This window comes from Tenrec ecaudatus, chromosome 10, assembly GCF_050624435.1.
Source record: "Tenrec ecaudatus isolate mTenEca1 chromosome 10, mTenEca1.hap1, whole genome shotgun sequence".
NCBI classification, from domain to species: domain Eukaryota; kingdom Metazoa; phylum Chordata; class Mammalia; order Afrosoricida; family Tenrecidae; genus Tenrec; species Tenrec ecaudatus.
In genome coordinates, this window is record NC_134539.1 from 142,133,305 (window position 1) to 142,158,681 (window position 25,377).

Below are 25,377 nucleotides of genomic sequence, written 5' to 3' on the forward strand. Positions count from 1 at the left end.
AAATTATTATTTTGTCATATCTTGCACTGTCCGACATCTCCCTTCACCGTTTTCTGTTGTCCATCCCTCATGGAGGAGGTTATATGTAGATCCTTGTAATAGGTTCCCCCTTTCTACCCCACCCTCCCAGTATCGCCCCTCTCACACTGGTCCTGAAAGGATCATCTGTTCTGGTTTCCCTGTGTTTCCAGTTCCTCTCTGTACCCCAGTGTACATCCTCTGGTGTAGCCGGATTTGTAAGGTAGAATTGGGATCATGATAGGAATTGGGGGGGTGGGGGAACATTTAGGAACTAGAGGAAAGTTGTATGTTTCATGGTTGCTACACTGTAACCTGACTGGCTCTTCTCCCCCACAACCCTTCTGTAAGGGAATGTCCAGTTGTCTACAAATGGGTCTTGGGCCTCCATTCTACACTCCCCCTCATTCACAATGATAGGATTTTTTTGTTCTTTGATGCCTGATGCCTGATCTCTTTGAAACCTCATAATCACACAGGCTGGTGCATTTCTTCCATGTGGACTTTGTTGCTTCTGAGCTAGATGGCCGCTTGTTTACGTTCAAGTCTTTAAGACCATAGATGCTTTATCTTTTGATAGCCAGGCTCCATCATCTTTCTTCACATTTGCTTATGCACCCACCTTATCTTCAGCGATCGTGTTGGGAAGGTGGGCATCATGGAATGCCAGGTTAATAGAACAAAGTATTCTTGCATTGAGGGAGTACTTGGAGTCCCAATGTCCATCTGCTACCTTAATACTAAACCTATAAATTTATGCACACAGATCTATTGCCCCATCCGCATATATAAATAATATTTACATAGGTACATGCCTTCATTTAGACCTCTGTAACTGCCCTTTGCCTCCTAGTTCTTTCCTCTATTTCCTTTGACTTTTCTCTTGTCCCACTATCATGCTCGGCCTTCATTTGGGTTTCAGTAATTCCTCTCAGTTACATTACCCTTGATCATGCCCTGTCAGGCTCCTACATCCTCCTCACCACCAATTTTGGATCACTTATTCCCTTGTCCCTGGGTTTGTTACCACCACTTACTTTACCCCCACCTCCCTGTCTCCCATGTCCCCCAGGAACCAACAGTCCTGTTGTTTTCTCTTCCAGGTTGTTTATCCTACCTATCATCTAGATAGACCTGTGGAAATAATAACATGCACAAAAACACGACAGAGCAAAACAAAGCAACAAAAGAAAAAAATAGAACAAAAAACGAAAAGCCTACAGATAGTTCTCAGATGTTGGTTACCTTTAGGAGTGCTTTCCAGGTGCCTCGTTAACGCATTAGGTCGCTCATCAGACACAATCTGAAGGAGTGTTTTCCAGTGGAGTCTGATGGGTGCTACGCCCTCGTCCCAAAGTTTATTTTTGGTATTCCCTCGGGACATCCTTGTTCTGCTCCCCTTGCTGTTCTGTTAAATGCCCCTAGTGTTTTGCCTCGGTGCGGTGCTGGGGTCAGATCGGGCGCAATTCCCACCCTGTGTCTCCAGTGTTGCCCCTGTAGGGCTATGGGTCAGTGAGGGATGTCATATCTCATAGTGGGGCCGGCCATATGGTCTTCTCTATGGATTGGCTGTTCTGAGCGGGGATATTGTCCTCAAGGCTTGGTGGGCCAGGATGCGCTCCACTCTCTCTTCCTCCCCCTTCGTGTGCTCCCGTGTGCTCTGATCGGACATGTCCCTCTCCCCGAGCTGCAGCTTCAGTGCTCTCCTCTGAAATAAATTCTTCTGTGGGGAGGGGCAGCTGTCCACATAAAAGTACTTTTTAAATAGTTTTTTGAGGGGCTCATAGAGCTCTTAACACAATCCATACATCTGTTGTGTCAAGCACATTTGTGTATTTGTTGCCATCATTTTCATAACAGTTTCTTTCTACTTGAGCCCTTGGTATCAGCTCATTTTTCCCCTTAACAATGGTGTTTTTAAGACAATCACAAAGGTTGAAAATTTAGGCTTTAAAGCAGTGGTTCTCACTTTCACAGGGGTCGCCTGATTCATAATAGTATCAAAATTACAGTGGTGAAGTAGCTACGGAAATAATGTTATGGTTGCGGGGTCACCACACACATGGAACTGTACTAAGGGCCGTGGCATGAGGAAGGTTGAGGACCACCTCTCTAGAGTAGTATTTCTGGTTTCAATCTCACCCTTACAAAGCTCCAGGGACTCCTACTCGCAAGGCAGTGAGGTGGGAGGTCAGAAATGAGGTTAGCCCGGAAGAACAACTACAAATTACTGGAGCTAGTTAAGTAGGTAAGCTGGCCGAGGACCCCCAGACTGCTGACTGGAGGGCTCAGTGCTTCCTGCTCTACTGGTGGTCCGGATCTTCTGCCTCTGGGAACTAGGGGATAGACTAGGGATACACCCACCATAATCCTCTTAACAGAATTCCTCCAAAACAAGATGATAACCTCCACAGGCCTAGCGGCTAGAATTGACAGTACATCACACAAGGGTTTATAGCAAAAGGAATTATGTATGGCAAGAAGGACCATATTAAGTCACTTCATCTTAATGGGGCCCAGGATTCCCTTTCTAGGCCTTCAGTGGCCGTGGGACACAATCAAAACCAAGCCAAGCTCACTGCCGTCGACCCCGTGCTGACTTGTAACGACCCTGTAGGACAAGGTAGACTTGTCCCTGTGAGTTTCCAAAGCAGAAAGTTTCCAGGTGCAGAAAGCTCAGAGCCGCTGGTGGTTTCAAACTGCTGACCTTGTGGCTGGCAGCCCAACCAGGGCTCCTTGTGGGACATATTGGGAACTTAAAAAAAGTTGTGGTAAATGGAGTTATGAAGAGAATGGAGTGTTTCCCCCTCCTGTTTTGAAGCCCCGCCCCATGCCCCCACTTCATTCACCAACTCGGTCCGGCTTTCCCAGTTGTGGTTGGCCCAGCAGCAGCAGGAGTCAGAAGAAGGGAGCCCTCCCACCACCAGAACCCCCTTGGGACGTTTGTTGCACGTGAGTGTGTCAACAGCCATGCATTGCAACAGTTCTCAACCTGGGGGTTGCGACCCCTTTGGGGTCAAATGGCCCTTTCCCTGGGGTTGCCAGATCCGTAACTAGCAAAATGACAGGAAGTAGCAATGAAAAATATTTATGGCCGGGGGTCCCCACCACAGGAGGAACTGTATGAAAGGGCCGCAGCAGTAGAAAGGTTGAGAAACACTGATTTATTACCTCAACAAACAGAATTACCCCCTTGATTTCAGCATGCCTCCCATTACTGAAATCACGGTATCAACAAAAATAAGCCAAAGCAGGAAATCATTTGGTCATGAAAAGGTAAACAACAAACACAAAAAACCCCAAAAGGTAAATGAGGTGGTGGCCACTTGTGGACCCCTCCTGAGAGGAGCCCTGCAGGGTACCACCTCCCACCCAGGGCCAGCCACTGCCAGAGGCTGGGAACACCCTTAGTTCATACATTGGGAATGAAGACCTGACAGATGTTCTGGGCTTTCTTAGAACCAGCACCAATCGTGCACTGCACGGGCTGCCTTTGTCAGGATCCCCCAGTGCCCCCAGCATCTTAAAGGAACATTCACTCAGACAGGCACATTCCCACTTTCTGGCCTGGGGATGAAGGGACAGTTCTGACGTGGTGCTGGTTTCCGAGAGAGCTTTATAGGAGTAGAAAGCCCTGTTTATCTCCTGTGTAGCTGCTGGTGGTTTCAAACTCCTGGCCTTGTGGTTAGCAGCAGACTAGTAACCACTACACTATCAGACAGTGAAGCTACCTGGTTAGTAGAGGTTTTCCTTTGATCCAGGAGTTCAGGGCTGCAGGAGCAAGCTGGCTTTAGAAGCCCACACCCACATGAGTCAGGGCTGTGGAGAAGCTGGGGCAGGACCAGCTCTGGGGAACGGAAGGGGGAAGATGGGAGGAATAGAGGTTTCTGAGTGGATGAGGGCCTGGGACTCTGGCCGCCGTGGGGCTCGGTGGGTGGGTTGGGGGAACCTGCCAGAGCTGGGGAAATGGCAGGCCTGAGCCCTGAGCACAGGTCTGGGACCCAGTGGAGCAGGGAACAGAGCTCCTTTGTGCTGGGCAGCTCAGCAGGCCCGAGACAGGCTGGAGTCAGGAAGGGCTGTGTGGCTGTGTGAGGCCCAAGGCAAGAGACCCCTGTGGGGAGAGGGTCAGGGAGCAACTGGCTGGCCACGCCCAACCCACCTCTGGCCACAGGTCAGTCTGCCTGGGTCTGCAGGGAAGTGCTGGCCTTGTCCTGGTCCCCAGGTGGGGGTGCAGGGGCAGCCAAGGGCAGGGGCTCTAGCAGTAAGCTATGCAGAAGGGTTCCTCAGCTGTGGGCCTGGGCAGGCGGGGAACATCCATCCGGCTGCTGTGGGCTGTAAGTAAATGCAAGTCCTGGGAGGGCCACACCTTGGCTCCCAGCTGTGGACACAGCTTGCCCTAACCTGGGGTCCTGTTGATCCTGAGGCCCTTCCCTCCTCCAGGAAATCTTGGTCACCCAGCCCGCTGGAGCAGCAACCGTGCCTTGCAGGCCTGGGCTGGAACTGAATAGGAGTGGGGAAAGTGGGGCCTGGTTCTCGGATTCCCTGAGCCCTGGTCACACCCGCCATCTTATGCCATCAGACTGCTGAGGACTGGGGGGCATCCTGATGGAGGGGGCTAGGATCTGGGCTTCAGCTGATGGGTAGTGTGTGAACAGAGGGGATCGCATGGAGGCCCCCTGGCCCGGGTGCTGCTGTGTGCCTCTCTCGCCTCTAGGCTGAGAAAAGGCTGTTTGTTCTCCTGCCTCGGCCATCTGACCACCTCAGGAAACTCCGCCGCCCAAGCCACCTCCATCCATCCTTCCTTTGGCTTCTCCCAGCACGTGCACACCTCCCCTGTACCTCCCTGTCTCCACTCGCCTGGCTGTCCCCCTGGGCTGAGAGCACCCTTGGAGGTGGCCTGTGGCCTTTCCTTCCTGGGTGAAGGAGAACCAAGGACTTTGCCTGCTGGAGCTCGTAGCCTAGGAAGCAAGACCGGCCAGTCAGGTGGGAGAGGTGGGGCCGGGGAGCTGGAGGTGCGCGTCAGACGAGGCCATCCAAGCCTTCAGCTATAGTTCTTTTCAAATGGGTTTGCTGGAAGCCCACACGCCAACACAGCCCATGTCTCACAGGCCTGTATTTACCTCAGGCAGCGGGTGCACTCGATGCTTACTGGTCCCTGTGCTTTTTCAAAGACTGGTTACTACCCACCACGTGGTTGAAAACGGTGTGCAGAGGTGCCTCTCAGGCTTAGCCGGGGGCTTTGGAATCCCTGACCTGCCTCCTGGGGCTGGTATTGGGGGGAGGAGTTTGGAAGGTATGGCCCCCTGGCGCCTGTTCTGTCCTGGGCTCAAGTCCACCAGGGGTCTGAGGTGGGAAGGCGGGTGCCAGGAAGCCCTGCCTCGGCCGGCTGTGTCCTTCCTTCTGGCCAGGGCCAGGCTGTGGCAAGGACTGGGCCGCCTGGCTTCAGAGGCCTAATGCTGAGGAGAGAAACCTCACCCTGCCTGTCCTTCCTGGCTTGGGGAGATGGAGGCAGGAGCCAGGGAGCAGCCCCTATGACGTCTTGAAGAGGTGGAGAGAGGCAGAAGTTGGCCCAAGGAGTGACTGCCAGCCCAGCCAGAGCTGTGGACCAGACGAGGCTGCGGTGAAGCTCCTGGCTCAGCCCCATCCTCAGTGGTGGGCAGTCTCCGGGGAACCGCAGCTCAGACTAGCAGAGGCCCGTGCAGGGCAGATGGGGGACGTGGATCCCCCACCCCAGCACCAGCTGGGCCAGGCAGTAGAAGGTTCTGGGAAGTAGGTCTTATCCAATGCCAGTTGGCTCTTGAGCCTAGCTCTGGGGACCCCTCGCTCCCTGGCTGTAGTGCTCTGCCGCTCTCTGAGATCAAATCTCCCAAGTGGAGGAGCGGGCCAGGGAGTGTCCCCATTCATGTTGTAACCCCTGCCGCAACGTGGGCCCACCACCCTGAGCCACCTGCTGCAAGCTGAATCCATACGGGGCCCTGTGGACAGCGGGGCACGTTGTTAGTGTGGCCAGCCCCTCCCGCTGCAAGTCTCCCCAGTGGCCAGACTTGGACTTGGGGGAGGAAGTCTGTACTTCTGCTCCCTGGACGGGGCTGTGAGGCAGTCATCATGGTGTCTTGCCCTGTGGGGAAGAACAGGCTGGGGGCTCTGCAGTCCCTTCCAAAGGAACAGCAGGGACTGGGACTAAAAGTGAGTGGGGACCCTCTAGCTCTTCTCTAAGAGAAGGGAGAAAGGATAGACTCTAGGGGAGTTGGCAGGTTGTGCTTGTGGCCCTGGTGGTGTTGTGGTTATGTGCTGCGGCCTGAAAGGTCAGCAGTTTGAAACCACACAGAGCTTTCTACAGATACAGTCTTCGAAGCTCACAGGGCAGTTCTACCCTCTCCTACAAGGTTGCTGTGAGTCGGTATCCACTCATGGCAGTGGGTTTGGTATTTGTGGCCCTGAGGGAGCAGAACAGGCAGGAGAAGGTGGCACAGAGGTGAACTCCCCCTGCTATGAGGATCTGAAAGCCCTCCCTTAGGGTGGTTGACTTTCCAGGTTACTCAGCCGGGGGGTGGGAGGGGTGCGCCTTGAAACTGGGTCTGTGTGAATCTCAAGCCTCCTTTTCTCCTTCCCTTTGGGATCCTCGGGCTTGTAGCTGAAAGTGAGCCAGGGGCTCAAAGCCAAGTGCCAGAGCTGCGATGCCGGGCCCAGGGTGAGGTAGGGGCTGGGGTGAGCCCTGGGCTTGGCCATGCCCTTCTGGGCCTCAGAATCTGTCCTGTAGTTGCTTCCGGTGAGGAATGAACATGTCTTCCTCTTTTCCCCTCCCTGGCCATCGAATCACATCCCCTCCCTGTGGGGTTCTCTCTCAAGCCTGTGCCCTAGGCCTGGCCTGCAGGGTACCCACAGGGCATGGCTCTGCAGCTTCTGGGCCCCAGTGCGGGGAGGTGGAGACCCAAGAGAGGGGCCCTAGGCAGAACGAGGTCCAACGCTTGTACTTCAGAGGGCAGCTGAGCTTCAAAGGACAACTGAATGATGAGTGGGCAGTCCCGGCTCATCCCCTGGCCCCAGGCTGGGCTACTTCTGGACACACACAGCCAGCGTGCGCCAAGATGCTGCTGCTGGGGTTCTGTACATGGCAGGGAAAGGGTTCAACCTGGAGATGTCCAGGCAGGGGGCGAGGTTGTGTTGCCCTCTGGCCCAAAAGAACTCTCAGTGCGTCAATCCTGATGAAATGGGCCTGGGCAGACCTTGTGGGCAGGAATCTGGGGAGACTGGCCAGGTGGAAGGGTAAAGAGTCAGAGATGCTCTGATATTCAAAGAACCACGATGGAAGGAAAGGAGGGGTCCAGGTGCTGGGTAGGCCTTCACGCTACACATTTAATTCAAAGACAGTAAGAGTCCGGGAGCCTCGGAGAGAGAGCACAGTAGCTCGCTCAAGGCCACAAAACTAGCAAGTGGGAGAGGCAGGGTTCAAAGTCTGTGCTCCACCCATGACAGTGGGCAGAACCAGAAACCAGCGCCCAACGAGAGCCATTTCCCCTGGCCCAAACTCCCTGGGCTGGGACCACTCTGGACTTTCTTCAGCAAATGGCTGTGGAGCCTAAATGGTAACAGGAACAATGAGGAGGCCTTGGGCAGAGAGGGTGCTGACTCTTCTTTGGAAGCTGGCAAGGAGCTGGGTGCTGGTGAGGGGGCCTCTGAAAGCCCCTGCCAGCTCACAAACCCAGCACCCCTGCAGCCTGGGGACCCAGGGCCGCTGACAGCTGGTTCTGTCCAGGATCTTTAAGACGCGGGCTGGGCTGGATTCCCCTGCTCACCAGCACAGATGCAGGCCATGGGCACAGGGCAGACCAGCCGCCGAAGGCAGTGTAACCCTGGAGCACTAAAGCAGGAAGTCTCTAGAAGGGGGCACTAGATCAAGACCTCAGACAGAGCAAACAGCAGGGCACACTTCCCTGCTCCGTGGCCTTGGATCAGCAGTTTGCTCAGGATCCGGTACCCATGTGTTTCCCCCACTGAGCAAGCTCTTCAAGGGCTGGGATTGTTGGCATGTCTTTGTCCCCCCTCCCACCCCCGAAGCTAGCACCAATCCTTATTAAATGGGTGAATGGAGATGCAAGGGTGCACCAGCTGAGTGTCTCACAGTAGGGGCCTGAGTGCTTTCTGTGCCCATTGGTAACAGCAGAAAGGCTGAAGTACTCTGGAGGCCTGTTATGTAATGGGGTATCCCTAACACTGTATCAGTGCTTGGAGGGCCCCTTCAGAGACTCACCGGGGTTCACAGGTGACACAGGCTCCGTCAAGGAGACCCAGTGAGGCCCTGTTTGTGGCTGGCACACCCAGCGATAAGTGGGCTGATGGGAGCCTGGCAGACAACCTCCAGGAGCAGCAGCCTGTTTTGGCTACTCAGGAATGGGAGCGCAACTTCTCAACCCTTGAAGATAAGGGGACAGTGACAGGGGAGGCCCAGGGAGGAGGCTCAGAGGGCATGCACAGCCCCGGAGCCCAGCACAGGCCACACATGGGGAAAGGGGCCGGAGAGGGCAGAAGTGACATCTTGGGGTCTCACAGGCATGACTTCCAGGGCTGAAGCGTGGATGTTTTTGTTAGGTGACTTGGGAGTTGATTTTGACCCACAGCGACCCTAAGTACAAGTGGCCCGTAGGGTTGTATAGGCTGTGAGCTTTAGGGCCCACTCAGCAGACAGGGAGAAAGACCTGGCCGTGTTCTTCCATAAAGACAACCATTAGAAAGCCCTGTGGGTCAGTTCTGCTCTGGGGACTCCACTCCGCTGCACCAGGCAGGGACAGTCCTTTAGAGTCACTGCAGGGGTTTGAACTGAGGTCTTTAGGTAGGCAGCTGAGCCTGAGCCATGGTGGCAGCAAGGCTCCTGGCTGGTGTGGGCATCTCCGCCTAAGTGAGTCTCTCTGGTCAACACTGGCCTCTCACGGACAGGGAAAGGCCTACCCAAGGGCAACAAACCAGAGTTGGCATTTGTTGTTTCCCAAAAAGCATCGAGGTGCACAGACAGGAAACAAAAACCATCTTACGGTTTCACACTGTTTTTCTTGAGTGACTCGAGGTGGGAGAGTGGGATCCTCTCCATCCGGGCAGCGCTGAGCCCCGTGAGCTCAAGCACTTTCTCAAGGCCCCAGGGATTCTGGGGTGGAGGTGGGGCTGGACGCAGGCCACCCATCAGTGCTCTGCTCTGCACTGCATTAAGCTGACCTGTTTGTTGCCTAATACCGAGTAAATGTGGACTGTCTTCCCCTTTATGAAATTTCCATTTGGTCCTTTGCAAGGGGTCAGTTGCTGGTGGAAGTGATGATGTCGGTCTTAGGGGACATCCAGTAGAGGTTTCCCCGGTTTTCTGGATGCCCCCCCCACCACCACCACCGCGGCCCCAAGTAGCCAAAGCGCTTACGCGCCTTTGCGCCAATGGCGCAGACACAAGGGTCATGCAAATGTTCAAAGCAGACGTGCCAGAGTTGTCTGCGCGCTGCAAACCAGGAGCAGGGGCCCTGGCGGCCCCTCCCCCAGTCTTCGCGCGGGTGGCCAGCTCGGGGCTCCGCCCCTACCCCTCTGCCCCGGGGAAGGGGGTCCTTCCGAGTGTGTAGGTGGCAGACGCTCGGCCCCCATAGCCCTCCGGAGAAGGGGGAGGCGGCGGCCCTGGGGTCAGGCGGGCCTCGCCGGCTCGGGTCCCGCCACGCGGAGAAGTTTGCGTAAAGTTTGCAGTCGCTTCCCCGCCCGCGCCAGCCGGGGAACTGTGACGCAGCGTCTGGGGCTCCGGGCCTGGGGGGGGGGGGGTTGGTGGGGGGGGAGAGCAAAGGGGACGCGGCGCGAGGGAAGGAGCGTGCGTCCGGGGTCCTCGTGAGCCCCCCGAATCTTCCCTCCCGCCAGCCCGGCCGCGCCCCCTCCCTCGGCCTCGCTGCGCCTCCTCCCCTTCCCCTCCCACGCTGCCCGCTTCCCTTCCCCTCTGCCCCCCAAACCCTCCTCCCTCTGGGCGCCGCGCTCCTCCCCCCGCTCGGCCGGCCAGCCCCCTTCCCTCCCTCCTCCGCGCGGCGCCCCGGGAGGCAGCACTTCGTCCGCAGCCGGCGGAGACCGAGAGCCCCTCGCCGGCCGTCCCCGCAGCCCGCGCCCGTGCGCCCTCGGAGCCCGCGCCCCGCCGCGCCGCGGGATGGGGCCCTGCCGGCCGGCGCCCGCGCCCCGGCCCCGTCACCTGCTGCGCAGCGTCCTGCTTCTCGGGAGCCTGCTCCTCGGCCGCCCCGGCGAGGCCGCCGCCCCTTCGGGTAAGGCGCTGCCCGCTCCGGGCCGCGGGCCCCGCGTTTTCCCTGCAGAAGCGCGGGCGCGGGCGTGTGATTGGGGCTTTAAAAGCCGTCGCCGCCGTGCCGATCGCGGAGGAGGAGGGAGGAGGCGCGCGCCTGCAGGGGAGGATCTGAGTGGAACCAGATGTGGCGGCGGCGGCGGGGAGGGTTTAAGGGGGGGCGAGGGGGCGGGGGTCCCCCACGCCGGGAGGCCCCGGGACCCCGGCTCTCGCGCGGACGGGGCTGAGCCCCCCAGGCCGAGCGCACTATTGTCTGCGGGCCGTTGCGGAGCGTTCGCGGTGCCCGTCCTGGCGTCTGGGGTGTTTTTCATTTTCCTGTCCACACCGGGTCTTCAAGGACGGCTCTGGGCGCGCGCCATCCGCGCGTCTGGATCGCGGCCCCGTGGGCAGTGCCGCGCCGCTGGGACGCGACGGCCGGCTGCGCGCCCAGGGTGTGTGACGTTGGGTCCCGTCGCGTGCAGTGCGGGCTGCTCCGGACACCCTGGTGCCCCCCCACCCCGACCCCCACCCCTGGGCGGCCAGCAGCTGCTGAAGGGAGGCAGGAAGCCCACCGACCTGCGCCTTTCCCTTCCTGCCGCTCTTCCGGGGGTGACAGCGAGGTGTGTGGGAGAGCCGGGTCCCACTGCCAGGAGGGGGAATCCAGGGAGCTCGGCTTCCGGAGGGGCGGGGCGGGGCGGGGGTGGAGGGCCCAGGGGGTGAAACCTGGGATCGCGAGGGCTCGCTGTGTGTTTTCATCGGGGTGGGGTGGGGGGTGCGGTGCCGTGTATGCAGGGCCCGGGGACCCGATTGTGCCGCCGGGGAGAGGTGGAAGCCAGGGCGACCCACTGGATTCCGGGCCCCACCTGGGATCGTGGGTGGCGACGGCGCCCCCTCGGCGAGGGGCACCCCGGAGCTGGAGCGTCCGGGGAGGCCCGCGCAGGGAGGAGCGCTTGCACAGCCCCCAAGAGAGCCAGCGCCCCTCTCCTGCCCCGCCCCCTGCCCCCGCGGTGGTCGCTGGGCCTCCCTCCCTGGGGCGCCTTCCGCTGCGTGGACACTGCCCCGAGGGAGTGGGCAGGGTCTGGGCAGGACGGAGGCCGGCCTGGGGGTGGCCTGTGGCTGCGGAGCGGCGATTGAGCGAGAAGAGGAGGGCTGGGTTGGTGCAGGTAGCCTGGACTCAGCTGTCCCCTCTGCTCAGAATGCTCCTGTTCCTCCCCGCCGGCTTCCATTTGTCCCTGCCCCTAACGCCCTCTCCAGGAAGGTCCCTCGCAGGGCGGCCCTGGCTATCGTGACACCGCCCTGACGGGCCACTTCCACCCTCCCTGGGCTGTCAGCGTCTCCGGGTCAGGCAGGGTCCCTCATCCCCTGCATGGGGCCTGGCACTGTGGCATTGAGTAACTGTTTATTGAAATAAGCAACAAAGAAAACAGACAAACATTCCAGAGATCCTTAAAGCTTTTTAAAAAAAAACTTGTACATACTTCCAGAGTTTAACAAACTCTGTAACACGTAGATGACGTCGCAATCATGCAAAACATATGGCGTTGGGTTAAAATAAACAGAGAAAGAAGTGGAGGGGACTCAATTCCAGAAGCCGCTTTTCAACTGTTAAAAGGACTTAATGTGAGACAAAACAAGCAACACACAAAGCCGCAGGGGGGGTCTTCATTTTTCTTTGCCAGTGCCAGCCAGACGGACAGCAGGGTTACAATTAGGCTTTCCATCTTATTTGAGAGCTGTCTTATATTTGAGGAAATTCGGATGGCCGGTGGTTACACAGAAAAGTGCAAGGATCATTAGAAATTAAAGAGAACATTCTTTAAAGTACTTGAACCTGTGAAAACGGAAAAGCTAATGTTGGCAGGGCTGTGGGGAAACCGTGATGTGTGACTGGAGCTCTGAAGATTGGTTCAGTTTTGAAGGATTCCGGCTTTCAGAGCATATGTGAGAAACAATAAGACTTGATATTCTTTGGAAATTTGATGTCGTTAATCCAAAAGAGAAAAAATCCATTCCTCAAAGTGCTATGGACACCATCCAGTGTAGGGTTAGCGCCTGGCTCTTTAAGGAGCAGATACCCAGATCACATTGCTGGGTGTCACTGAGTTGATTCTGGCTCATAGCAACCCCAGGGGACTCAGTGGAACGGCTCCATCAAGTTTCCTTGGCTGTAATCTTTACTGAAATATATTACCAAGTGTTACTCCCTCGGAGTCACCGGGTGGGTGCTAACTGCCAGCCTTTCTGTTAGCAGTTGAATATTTAACCGATTGAGTGCCAGGATTCCTTATAGATAACATTGCCAATCCCCAAACCAAGTCCAAGGCCATCCAGCCCCAGTCTGGTCTGGCTCAGCTAGCAGAGAGCCTTACCTGTGGAGGGGCTGACTGCTTTCAGTTACCGACATTGCAGTTCGCAGCCCAGGGCTTACCAACGGCACCATCAGGTCCCCTACAGACAACTGGGAGCGGAAAAATTCCTGAAACTCAATGCCCTCAAGTCAGTTCCACCCTACAGGACAGACAGAACTGCTCCTTGGGTTGCTGAGACTTTAAATCTTCATGGGACCAGACAGCCTGACCTTTCTCCTGGCACTGTCCTGACTCGGGAATATGCCTATGAAAGTATGACTACAAAGCAAACTTACAAAATAATATGCACAGGATGTTTGCCAGGAAATGAAGACACATGCCCGATCGCTGGCATTCACTCATTCATGAAATCAGACCTTGTTCTTTGTGTTTTCCCTCTTTTTCCAACTCCCTCGGTTGCTGTGGGTTAGGCGTTGGACTACTAACGCTCAGGTCAGCGGTTCAAACCCACTAGGTACTCCACAGGAGAAAGATGAGATGACCTATCTCCATGAAGTTTTACAGCCTCCGCAGCTCTAGGAGGCGGTTGGTTGTACTCTGTCCTGTAGGAACCAGCTCCTTGGCGCAGTGGGCTTTGTTCTGGAACACCGATCATGTACCAAGCATAAAGTTTGTCCCTGAGAACAAACTCTGTGCCGAATAAGCCAGACCTGGTGCCTGCCTTCCTAAAGCTTGCGTTTTAAAAACAATAATTTAAAGAAAGAAAGGTGTATACACAGAGTCATACGTTCAAGGATTTCGATTTTAGAGCTCCTCTTTATGTTCATGAAAAGAAGTAGATACTCTGAAATCTCCAACCCAGGAAGTAGGTCTGCTGACAAGGTGAGGAACAGCCCCACGCCGGAGCAACCTGGTTGTCCAGGAAACAGCATCTTTCTTGTGGTCAGTCTTGGTCTGTTACAGTCTCACCCGATGCTGGCCCTCATTTCAGAAGGACCTGAGGACTAAGCAGTGGGCATTTGGAAAGAGCTTGGAAAGTACTCTTTTTAAAAAAAATCATTTTATTGGGGGCTCGTACAGTTCTTATTATAATCCATACATTCATCCATTGTGTCAAGCATATTTGTACATTTGTTGCCATCATTCTCAGAACATTTGCTTTGTGCTTGAGCCCTTGGTATCGGCTCCTCATTTCCCCCCTCCCTCATGAACCCTTGATAATTTATAAATTATTATTATTTTGCCATATCTTACAGTCTAATGTCTCCCTTCACCCACTTTTCTGTTGTCCATCCCCCAGGGAGGAGGTTATATGTAGATCCTTGTAATCCGTTCCCCCTTTCCACCCCACCCTCCGGTATCACCACTTTCAGCACAGGTCCTGAAGGGATCATCTGCCCTGGAATCCATGTTTCCATTTCCTATCTGTACCAGTGTACATCCTCTGGTCTAGCCAGATTTGTAAAGTAGAATTGGGATTATGAGAGTGGGGTGGGGGTGGGGCAGAAAGAAGCATTTAGGACTAGAGGAAAGTTGTATGTTTCATCGTTGCTACACTGCACCCTGACAGACTTGTCTCCTCCCTGGAAAGTACTCTTAGTGACAGCAACCCTAGCAACCACACCTGGGAAATGCACTCCGAGAGATGGCTGGACCAATAAATTAGGTTAGAATTTAGACACAAAAGGAACAGTTACGCAACATTTAATTCGTGAACTCAGCCACATGCTGCCACAGGGGTGCTTCTTAGGACCTTCCTGTTGAGCGGAAGAACATTCCAGAGGGCTGCACATGGCATGTGATATGATGTGCTTTGTCAAACCTTTGGAAAAGTAGAAAACAATCATCCAGTGAGCACGAGCATTGCGGCCTGTACCGCTCTCTTTCTCTCGGAGTGTTTAATGGACTATTTCAGAGTTAGCTGTAGACATCATGACGTGTCACGCCTAGATACTTTGTTTATCAACTACATCGCCATGATGCCATCGTCACCCAGGAGACACCCGTACAACACAAACAGCAATTCATCTAATATGCAGCCTATGTGCTGTCTTCCCCCATTGTCCTAATAATGTCCTTTATGGCTGGTTTTCGGTTGTTCTTTTAATCAGACTCAGCTAGGTGACTTGTCTCTTCCATCTCCTTTAACCTAGAGCCATTTCTCAGCTCTGTTTTTGTCTTTCGTGGCATCGCATTGCATTCTGGGTGACTCCAGACCAGTTGTTTCGCAGAATATACTAGAATCTAACTTTGTCTGATGGTTTACTCTCATTTTGATTCGTGTGCAGCATTTTGGGGAAAAGAAAACTCCATGGAGGATGTTGTATCTTTCCCAATGAATCACATTAATTTCAGCTAATTACCTGTGATCATTTGATTCAGGTGGCATCTACTGGGTTACAAAACTACCTTTACCCCGTATGTATTTAGCAACTCGTCTGAGGACTTTGCTAGGAGCCCTGATGGAGTGGTGGGTTGTGCATTGGGCTGCTAACTGCAAGGTCAGTAGTTTGAAGCCACCAGCTGATCCAAAGGGGAAAAATATGGTGATTTCTACTTCCACAAAGAGTTATAGTCTCTTAAGTCCACAGAAGCAGTTCTACCTGGATCAACTCGATGGCAGTGAGTGAGATCTAAGGACTTTAAATTATCTCCTTCAAAAAGCAAAACTCTTCACAGGTGAACTGTTCAAATGACTTAAAACTGGAAAACACCAAATGCCCATTGTGTTAGTCCGGGTGGACTAGAGGAACAAATCCAGGGAGACTCGTGTGTAAGAAAGAATTTTATGTGGAAGAGCAATTGTATATTAAGGAAACATCCCAGCCCAGTCCAGATCAAGTCCATAAGTCCAATACCAGTCTATAAATTCCTCTTCAGACTCACGCAACACATGCAATGAGGCCAAATGCGGGAAGATCACCGGCCTGCCAGTGAGTGGCAAGTCTTGTGGATCAGTGGTGGTGGAAGCATCTCAGTGCTGGTGTGAGTCTCCACGTGACTCCTCAGCTCCAGAGCTTTGGCTCCATCTGAATAGCTCCTTGTGGCTTGTCAACAGGAATGTCACACAGCAGGTGTGGGTCTAGGCTCCAAGGAGCTATTTATCTCCTTAGTGGCTCCCAATGAGGTCATGAAGCTGCAACCTGATTGACAGACTAAACTCCACCCCTTCACTGAATAGTCTCAACTTGACACCAGATTATGTAACTACCACACCCATCACCCGCAGAATGAATAGGTTGTGGTATCTTCACAACATCAAATATAACACAGCAATGCAAACGGACATTCTAAAGAAGCCCTAGTGATGCAGAGGGAGAAGAGCTCAGCTGCTAACCAAAAGGCTGGCAGTTCAAACCCATCCAGGGACTCCCGAGAATAAAAACCTGATAATCGGCTTCATAAAGATTACAGCCCAGGAAAAAGCCCCTACTTGGTCACCCTGGTCACCATGAGTTGAATCTATTTGATGGCACCTCACAGCAGCTTCTGATTTTTAAAAAGAAAGAAATGGACAATCTATTGCTGCATACACTAGAGTGAATGAATCTCATTGACCAAAAGAGCCGGATGCAATACGATGCCAATATGATCCATCTGCAAGGGTGAATATAAAAGTATCATTACAAAATCTGAGCGGCCCTCAGCAATGTCTCTATTGGGTATAAAATCTGCAGACAGAAGGCACAAAGCAAAAGAAGTCGATCCTGCACAGCAGAGCTATTTACTGTGTTTGTCTCAGCACTGTTCACAACCACAAGAAGACGGGAGCTGCCTAAATGGTTGGAGGAATGGATTAGTCAACTTTGCTACTGACATACAGTGGAATGCTATGCACCCCTGAAGAATACTGGTGAACCCCAATTGACCTGGGTGAATCAGAAGATACTATGCTGAGCAAAGTTAGCCGATACAAATGAAGTGTGGGCCCACTTTTGTGAAAGAAAAACTGGTTTTCACATCACCCAAAGAATCAGACGTTGATGGTTACACAGAAGCTGAGGCTGCGGGGGATAGGGGGAGTAGAGGGAAAGAAGGAGAAGAAATCAAATAAATAAAAAACCCATAATAAGATACATGGATTGTAGCATAGGTGTATATATATATAGGTAGACAGTTGATAGCTAGGTAATAAACAGATAGTAGCATATCTTCAAATAAGATAATGTCTGGAAATCACTTAGTGCCCCACCTGGTACAGGAGGGTAGCCCCCCTTCCCCCTCCCCGTTAGCCTGGTGGCGGACACCACAGTGGCAGTCACCAGAAACAGAAAGGTCGGCTAATAGATGGGGAGCGGAGAGCTGAGCCTGGCTCAGAAAAAGAGGACGTGAAAAAACCAGAAATTTTTATTATAGGAAATGTAAAAAAGCGAGGTTATTGTTACCAAAAATAGTTTCCATCCAGGTCTGCGCACTTCTGAAGAGTCTCCACCTCGCTTGGCCTTGCCTGGGAGGCGATCTGGTGACATAGTGGTTATTGTTTGGGCTGCTAACCTCAAGGTCAGCTGTTTGAAACCACCAACTGCCCCTCAGTAGAAAGACGGCAGGACTTTCTACTCCTGTAAGTAGTTACATTCTCAGAACCCCCCGGGACAGTTCTACTCTGTCCTATGGGGTCCCTGTGAACCCAAATGAAGGTGTTGGCAATGAATTTGAGGACCTTTTTCTGAAGAATGCTGAGCTCTTTGATTTACATCACCCCAAAACTGCAGTTTTGACAGCGTTGAGCGGCTCATTGTTCAGTGTGTTTTGCGTGTGGGGAACTAGAAGTCTGGAAGGGTAAGATCAGAGCTGCGTAGGGCAGATGGGGTCAGATTTCCCAACAAAATTCTTGTAGAGCAGCCTGCCCTCACAGACTTGCGCATTTTTGTGGTGGAAAACAGTTTCCCCATGCAACTGCCCTGGCCACTGCAGTTTTCCATTCTCGTCGAAGTTCTTCGTGCGACGTCCTCGGGAGAGTCCTGTGTCCTTGGAGAAAATGAGTCAAGAGCCACTCACTGCCATCACGTTGATTCTGATTCACAGCGACCCTCTCTGACAAGCTAAACTGCCACTGTGGGTGTCTGAGACTGTAACCTTTTACAGGAATAGAAAGCCTGGTCTTTCCCTCTGAAGCAGCTAGTGGCTTTGAACTGCTGACCTTATGGTTAGCAGCCCCACGCATAACCACTACCCCACCAGGCACCCCTCAAGATTACCCCTTTGGAATTGAAAGAGAGAAAGAGTCCCCTTAACCTCTGCACTGACGCTCTGCCTTGAATTTCACTGGTCCACTAGATCCCCTTGAGAGGCGCTGTTTCAATTAGACCCTTTTTGTGAAGACATGTTAATGAGACCCAAACAAGTATATTACCAAGAGACCTTGCCTGCAGCCACGCACTGATCACAGATGGATCAACATGTAAACAAGCCGTGTTTTGTCTGGAATAAACCCATGCATGTACGAACTGTCCCCCTAGTAGCAATACCTGTTTGCTTGCTCTGGTATATAAAAAGCAAGCCAAGGAACATAGCAGAACTAATCTATGTTGTTGGAGTGAGGAGGGCAATGACCTGCAAAGAAGGCTGACAACAAGAAGAGGGAGGAGAGAGCCGTAATGGAACAAATGTGATGAGACACTTATAAAAGCCAATGGGTGGGGGACCGCGAGAAACCTCCAGTGGTTTGAAGGCGTCTAAGGAAACAGTGGGCGTGGCGCAGCAGCCCTGGTGGTGTAGTGTTTACGTGTTGAGCCGAGAACCACAAGGTCAGCAGTTCAAAACCACCAGCTGCTCCTCAGGAGAAAGATGGTGCTTTCTACTGTCATAACGAGTTCCACTCTTACGATGGATGGATGGTGATACAAGCTGTATGAGCTCCCCAATAAGGTGACTTTGAAAAAACAGTTACAGTCCTGGAAACTGCCAGGGGCCACTCTAACCTGTCTTGTCGCCTCGCTGTGAGGCGGCATGGATTCCATGGGAGTGACAGCTTGTGGGACAACAGTTAAGCACTCTGGTGCCACCTTTCCGAAAGGTTGGTGCTTTCCAGGCACCTCAGAGGTGGGCCTGGCAGTGTGCCTCTGCAAAGTCACGTCATGAGAACCCTGGGGGGCAGTGCTCAGCTGTACACTTGGGGTCAGCAGGAGACTGAGTCGGCTGGGGGCGACCGCCGCCGACAACCTCACACCAGCATCATAAGGATATAAAAGACAGGAAGGCCCTTCACGAGGAAGGAACATCAGTACCTGGTGTTTGCAATCAACAGGAATGAAAACAAAAACGTCCAGGTGCAATCGATGTAACAGCACGTTCAACAGAACATAATTTTTACAGTTAAGAAAAAGTTAAAAAGCAGTGGCCAGTCCAGAAGCGGGCAGGGCAGAATGGGACTGTGTGTGCTGGGGCTTCTGAAGCTCTACATCAGGGGTTCACAACCTTCCTCAAGCCGCGACCCCTTTCATCCAAGTCCTCCTGTGGTGGTGACCCTCAACCATCACATTATTTTTGTTGCCACTTCATCACTGTCATTTTGCTACTGTTATAAATTGGGCGACCCCTGTGAAAGGGTCGTTCGACACCCCCCCCCCCAGGGGCTGCGACTCACAGGTTGAGAACCGCTGCTCTACATCTTTCCAGGTGCAGGAAGTCTGTCTCATCTTTCTTCCACGGAGCGGATGGTGGGTTAGAACTGCTGACTCTGCCACTTCGATGAAATGTGGGCACCAATCAAACTTTTTACATGCGGTAGACCATCTCATAAGGCAGTGTACAAGCTAGCTGTTAAAATGTTTGCTGCGTATATGTTTAAGGATGCAGAAAAATGCTTTGGCTAAAGTCTTAAGTACAAAAACAAGATGAAAATGTAATAATTTATAAATTACCAAGTGTTCATGGGTGAAGGGGGGAGGGGGAGGGGAAATGAGGAGCTGATACCAAGGGTTCAAGTAGAAGGCAAATGTTTTGAGAATGATGATGGCAACAAATGTACAAATGTGCTTGACACATGGATGTATGTATGGATTGTGATAAGATTTTTATGAGCCCCCAATAAAATGATTTTTTTTAAGTTATGTCTTGGCAAAGCGGGTGCATAAGCAAATGTGGTGAAGAAAGCTGATGGTGTCCAGTTATCAAAAGTTATAGCATCTGGGATCTTATAGGCTTGAAGATAAACAAGTGGCCATCTAGCTCAGAAGCAACAAAGCCCACAAGGAAGAAGCACACCAGCCTGTGTGATCACAAGGTGTGAATAGGATCAGGTATCAGGCATCAAAGACCCAGAACAAAAAATCATATCATTGTGAATGAGGGGAAGTGCAGTGCAGAATGGAGACCCAAACCCCATCTGTAGACAACTGGACATCCCCTTACAGAAGGTTCTTGGGGAGGAAATGAGCCAGACAGGGTGCAGTGTAGCACTGATAAAACATACAACTTTCCTCTGGTTCTTTAATGCTTCCTTCCCCACCCCCCCATCATGACCCTAATTCTACCTTACAAATCTGGCTAGATCAGAACATGTACATGGGTACAGATTAGAGCTGGAAACACAGGGAATTCAGGACAGATAAACCCCTCAGGATCAGCATTAAGAGTAGTGATACCAGGAGGTTACGGGGAAGGTGGAGGGAGATAGGGGAAACCAATCACAGTGATTTACCCACAATCATCCCCATGGGATGGACAACAGAAAAGTGGGTGAAGGGAGACATTGGTCAGTGTAAGACAGGAAAAATAATAATAATTTATAAATTATCAATGGTTTATGAGGGACGAAGGATTGGGGAGGGAGGGGGAAATGAGGAACTGATACCAAGGGCTGAAGTAGAAAATGTTTTGAGAATGATGATGGCTATGAATGTATAAATGTGCTTGACACAATGGATGGATCTATGGATTATATAAGAGTTGTATGAGCCCCAATATAATGATTAAAGAAAATGATGATGGCAACAAGTGTGCTTGACACAATGGATGAATGTATGGATTGTGATAAGAGTTGTACAAGTCCCCAGTAAAATGATTTTTTAAAAGAAGTTATGTTTTGGAAATTCACAGGGCCAATTCTACTCTGTTCTAGAGGGTCAATGGTTTGGTTATAGAAAACTACCACACTAAGAAAAAGACACATAACTCAATTTTAAAATGGCCACAAAACATGAGAAGACAATTTACTAAATATGGCATCCAGGTAGTCAACAGTCAGATGAAGAAATGTTGGCATTCATTCGCCATAAGAAAAATAACAACAAGGTACTAACGCACACTGACACTGAGCAAAATTTTAACAACAACAAAATAGTAAGTGCTAGAAAAAAATAGTAAGTGCTAGAGAGGATGGGTGGAGATTAGAACAATCATATATTGCTGGTGGGATTGTAGAATTGTACACCCCAAAGGTGGGCGGGAAAAGGACTGGAGGGAAGGGGGACGGTTAGCAGTGATGGCAGAATGACCCCCCTCGAGGGGGACGGACACCAGGATAGTTGTGAAGGGATAGACTGGATGGTGTAAGATGTATAAATAATAATAATAATACATAATATATAAAGAGTGTGCAGGGGTGGCAGGGTTGGGGAAGGAGGGAATAAAGAGGAGCTGATATCAGAGGGGCTCAAGAAAAAAGATAATGTTTTGAAATTGTTGATATCAACATTTGTACATGTCCATTTGACATAATGGATGTATGTATGTATGTAAGAGCCCCTGTGTTAGTCTGGGTGGACTAGAGAAACAAATTCATAGACACTCATATATGTATAAGAAAGAGCTTTATATACCAGAGCAATTGAATATTGAGAGAACATCCCAGCCCAGCCCAGATCAAGTCTGTAAGTCCAATATGAGTCCATATGTCCAATACCAAACTATAAATTCCTCTTCAGACTCACGAAATAACATGCAATGACAATGAATAAAGGACGATCACAGGTCAGTGGGTGGAAAGTCTTGTGGATCCAGTGGCGGTTGAAGCATGTCAGCGCTGGCAGGGGCCCCCACGTGCCTCCTTCAGCTCCAGGCCTCTAGCATACCTCCATGTGTCTTGTCTGCAGGAATGTCTGGCAGGGAGTGAGTGTGTGTCCCGCCTCCAAGGAGCTATTATCTCCTTAGCGCCTCCAAATGAGGTCATCAAGCTGCGACCTGATGGACAGGTTAAACTCCACCCCTTCAGTCTCAAGTCCCAAACTGACAACAGATTATGTAACTATCGCAGCCTCCAATAAAATGATCTTTTTTAATGTTACAAAAAAAATTGTACAACCACTATAGAAATCAGTACGGTGCTTCCTTAAATAAATGCAAACACAAGTACTTGTCTTCCAATCTCTGCTTTGTGACAGAAAGAAGGAAACATGAGGAGACTTAGGCACATCTTTCTTTCATTTGTAGGTTTCAGACTCTATTCTGATTCTGACTGCACTTTGTTCTTTTCTTTCGTTCCTGTCGTTGACGTGCTCTTTGGCCTTCTTCGTGTGTGTCAGCCCACGACGCATCTTCGGTCATTAGTACTTAGGGTGGCAAACATGCTCTTGAGATGGCCGGCTTAGAGACCGTCTGTAGGATATAGTCAACATCATATTTTGGCTCTGTGGACTTGGTTGAATTTTCTTCAGTTTCATCCTAAACTTGAGTGGGAGGAATTGGTCTAATGTTCAGGGACAGTCAATTCCACAGTAGGGCCCTGGCCTCGTTATGGCTAATGATATTGAGGCTTCTTCATTGTCTCATTCTACAGATGCCAATTTGATTCTTGTGCAGTACATCCGGTAAGGCCCATCTACGTAGTTGCTGTTTGTCACTCTCGCACACACTCACGAACACCTCACTGCAGTAGAGTCGAGAATGGCGTCCAGTGTGCTTATGGGACAGCGTAGCACTGCTCCAGTGGGTTTCCGAGACTGTAAGTCTTCCAGGAGTAGAAAGCCTCATCTTTCTCCCATGGAGTGGCTGGTTGTTTCGAACTGCTGACCTTGTAGTTAGTAGCCTAACAAGTGATCCACTATGTCACCAGGGCTCCTCTATGTTGTTGGGAAAAGGTAATTTCAATGAAGAGGTTGTTAGTCTTACAAAAGTCTATCATGTCGTCCCCCCCCCCCCCCCCCCGGTTTCATGCCTGTTACCAAAGTCATATTTTCCAATTACTGATCCTTCCTCTCATTTTTTCTCCAACATTCTCATGCATCCCGACACATCAGACTAAGGAAGCTAATAGAATTCTTCGGTTTCGTGTGGGCTTAAAGGGACCTCAACTTACAGCGACACAGTCCACAGGCTAGGCATCCCTTTAAACTGAGGCACAGAACAAGCAAGCCATTTATCCCTCTGCCCTGCAGTTAATCCTACTTCTGTTTATCGGCCAGGCAGGCACAATAAACTATAGCACTGGGTGTTAGTGGTTAGTGTGGAACTTTGAATAAATGTATCAGGTGGTCCTCCTTATAGGGTTATTGATAGGATCCTTTTACAAACAGCATTGCACTTCAAAGAAGAACTTGAAACACCTTTTGTCATGTTGAATGTGACGCCATTCCTCTTGAATTTGTCCTCCGGGTTGTCTCATTCAAAATGGCTAAGTCCTGTCCAGTTCTGCTCACTAATGCTTACGACATCGATCGGTATGCTTTCCATGTTATTTTCGACAACTTCCAAGATTCCTAGATTCAGACTTGGTTCATTCCATGTTCTGCTCACTAGTGGATGCTGGCAGCGGTTTCTTCTAGTTTTCAATCGTGCCCCATCAGCAAATGAAGGCCCCACTGGCTTTATTCCATCCATGCCATTCAGAGGAGGAGCCAGCGCTTCCTCAGTCACAGCTGGAGTGCCTTCAGCCTGCGGGGGCTCGTCTCTAGGCACCAGATGAGACAGTGTCCTTCTTTCCAGAGGTTTCTCTGGCTCATCTCTCAGCAGCGGACAGCCTAGTCCTTCTTTGTAGCCTTGCTCAGTCTGGAAGCTCTGCTGAAACCTGCCCCTGGGTAAATCTACTGGCATTTCAATACCGTTGCCATAACTTCCAGTGTCGTGGAAGCATGAAAGCCACCATCGTACTACAGAATGACAGGCGAGTGAGTGGTGGCAGAAGTGGTTAGCTCGCTTCGTGAGCCTACTCCTTCGTGCTTGTGGACACTGTGGAGGAAGCATCATTCGAGCTTTGCCGTGTCCACATTCGAGCCTCCTCAAGAGCCCGGACCGCTGGGGAAGCTCGTATCGGAGGGCTGAGCTGTGAAGCAACAGATGAGTCTGCGGGGCTGTTTGGAGCAATGGGGACGCTCACGGACTGCGTGTGATGAGCGATCCGAACACCCAGCTCTCCGGAGGCTTTGGGTTTGTCACCTACTCGACGGCAGAGGGCGTGGATGCTGGCATGAATGCACGGCCACCCGAGGCGGATGGGAGGGCTGTGGAACCAGAGGGCTGTCTCCCGAGAAGACTGGAAGACCAGGCGCCCATGTCACCGTGACAAAGCTCTCTGTCTGCGGCATCAAGGAGACACGGAGAGCACCGCCTACGAGATTACATTGAGCAAGATGGGAAAACTGAAGCAATGGAAGTCATGACTGATCGCAGCAGGGTCACGAAGAGGGGCTTTGCTTTTGTGACCTTGGATGACCGTGACTCCGTAGAGAAGACCGTCCTCCAGAAACACCACACTGTGAATGGCCACAACCGTGAAGTCAGGAGAGCCCCGTCGAAGCCAGGTCGGGGCGGATCCAGACACTTCGGTGGTGGCCATGGTGGTAGTTTTGGGGGGCATGAGAACTTTGGTCAGGGCGGAAGCTTCAGCGGACGTGGTGGCTTAGGTGGCAGTGGGAGGGTTCTCGTGGACTTGGCAATGATGGAAGCACCTTTGGAGGTGGAGGAAGCTGCAATGATTTTTGGCAATTACAACAATCATCTTCCCACTTTGGACCAATGGAGGGAGGGAGCTTTGGAGGCTCTGGTCCTTACAGTGGTGGAGGGCAATACTTTGCCAAACCACGAAACCCAGGAGGCTGTGGTGACTCCAGCAGCAGCAGTGGCTATGGCAGTGGCTGAAGATTTTCAGTGACTCCCAGGAAACAAAGCTGAGCAGGAGAGGAGAGCCCGAGAAGTGACAGGGAAGCTCCAGGTGACAAGAGATGGGTGAACCCAGCCAATCAGCGCAGTGGTGGCAGGGCCTAGCTGCTACAAAGAAGACATGTTTCAGACAATACTGTGTGCGCGGGCAACAGAACTTGAGCACCGTAGTCGTGACTCATGGTCCAACAGGTTATTTTCGTTTCTGTCCTGTGGAAAGTGGAAAGCATTCCAACAAGGGGTTTTAATCGAGGGTTTTTTGGCACTCATGCTGTTGATTGCTAAATGTAAGCGTCTGATCATGTCTTTTGTAGATGTCTTTTTTTTTTAATGTGCTGTGTAAAGGTAGTCTACTCTCACGCCATCTGGATAAACTGCCCCACAGTGTGAAGTGTAGACTCCGCTGAGGGCGGTGCCAGGTTGATTTGAAATATATTTGCAAATAGTTTGAGAAGTCTGCTTGGGCAGAGGCGCCGCTGCTGTCAGACACCTTGGTTGTTGGTTGAACCCACAGTTGCTGCGTTGTAGCCTGGATCACCATTAGGAACGGTCACCCAGGCAAGTTAATTCACAGCTTAGTTGGTTATAAGGAGTGGTCGCTGGCACATCCTATGCAGTAGATCGAAATGGAGTAATGGTAGCAGACACAATTACAGATGGAGTTGGAACTTATGTGTCATCCTTAGCATGTGTAATCAATAAACGATTTAATCTTGGAGAGAAAAAAGGAAA

The 25,377-nt window shown here is 51.8% G+C and overlaps 1 protein-coding gene across 1 annotated transcript in view; it reads left to right on the top strand.

The window, feature by feature from the left end:
* Positions 1 to 10,000: 10,000 nt before the first annotated feature.
* The window catches only part of MRC2 (mannose receptor C-type 2), a 67,586-nt gene continuing 52,209 nt past the window's right edge, over positions 10,001 to 25,377 (top strand). The window contains exon 1 of the mRNA XM_075562034.1: positions 10,001 to 10,286. Coding sequence (XP_075418149.1) covers positions 10,175 to 10,286 — 112 coding nt within the window. The 5' untranslated portion in view covers positions 10,001 to 10,174. The remainder of the gene's footprint in view (positions 10,287 to 25,377) is intronic.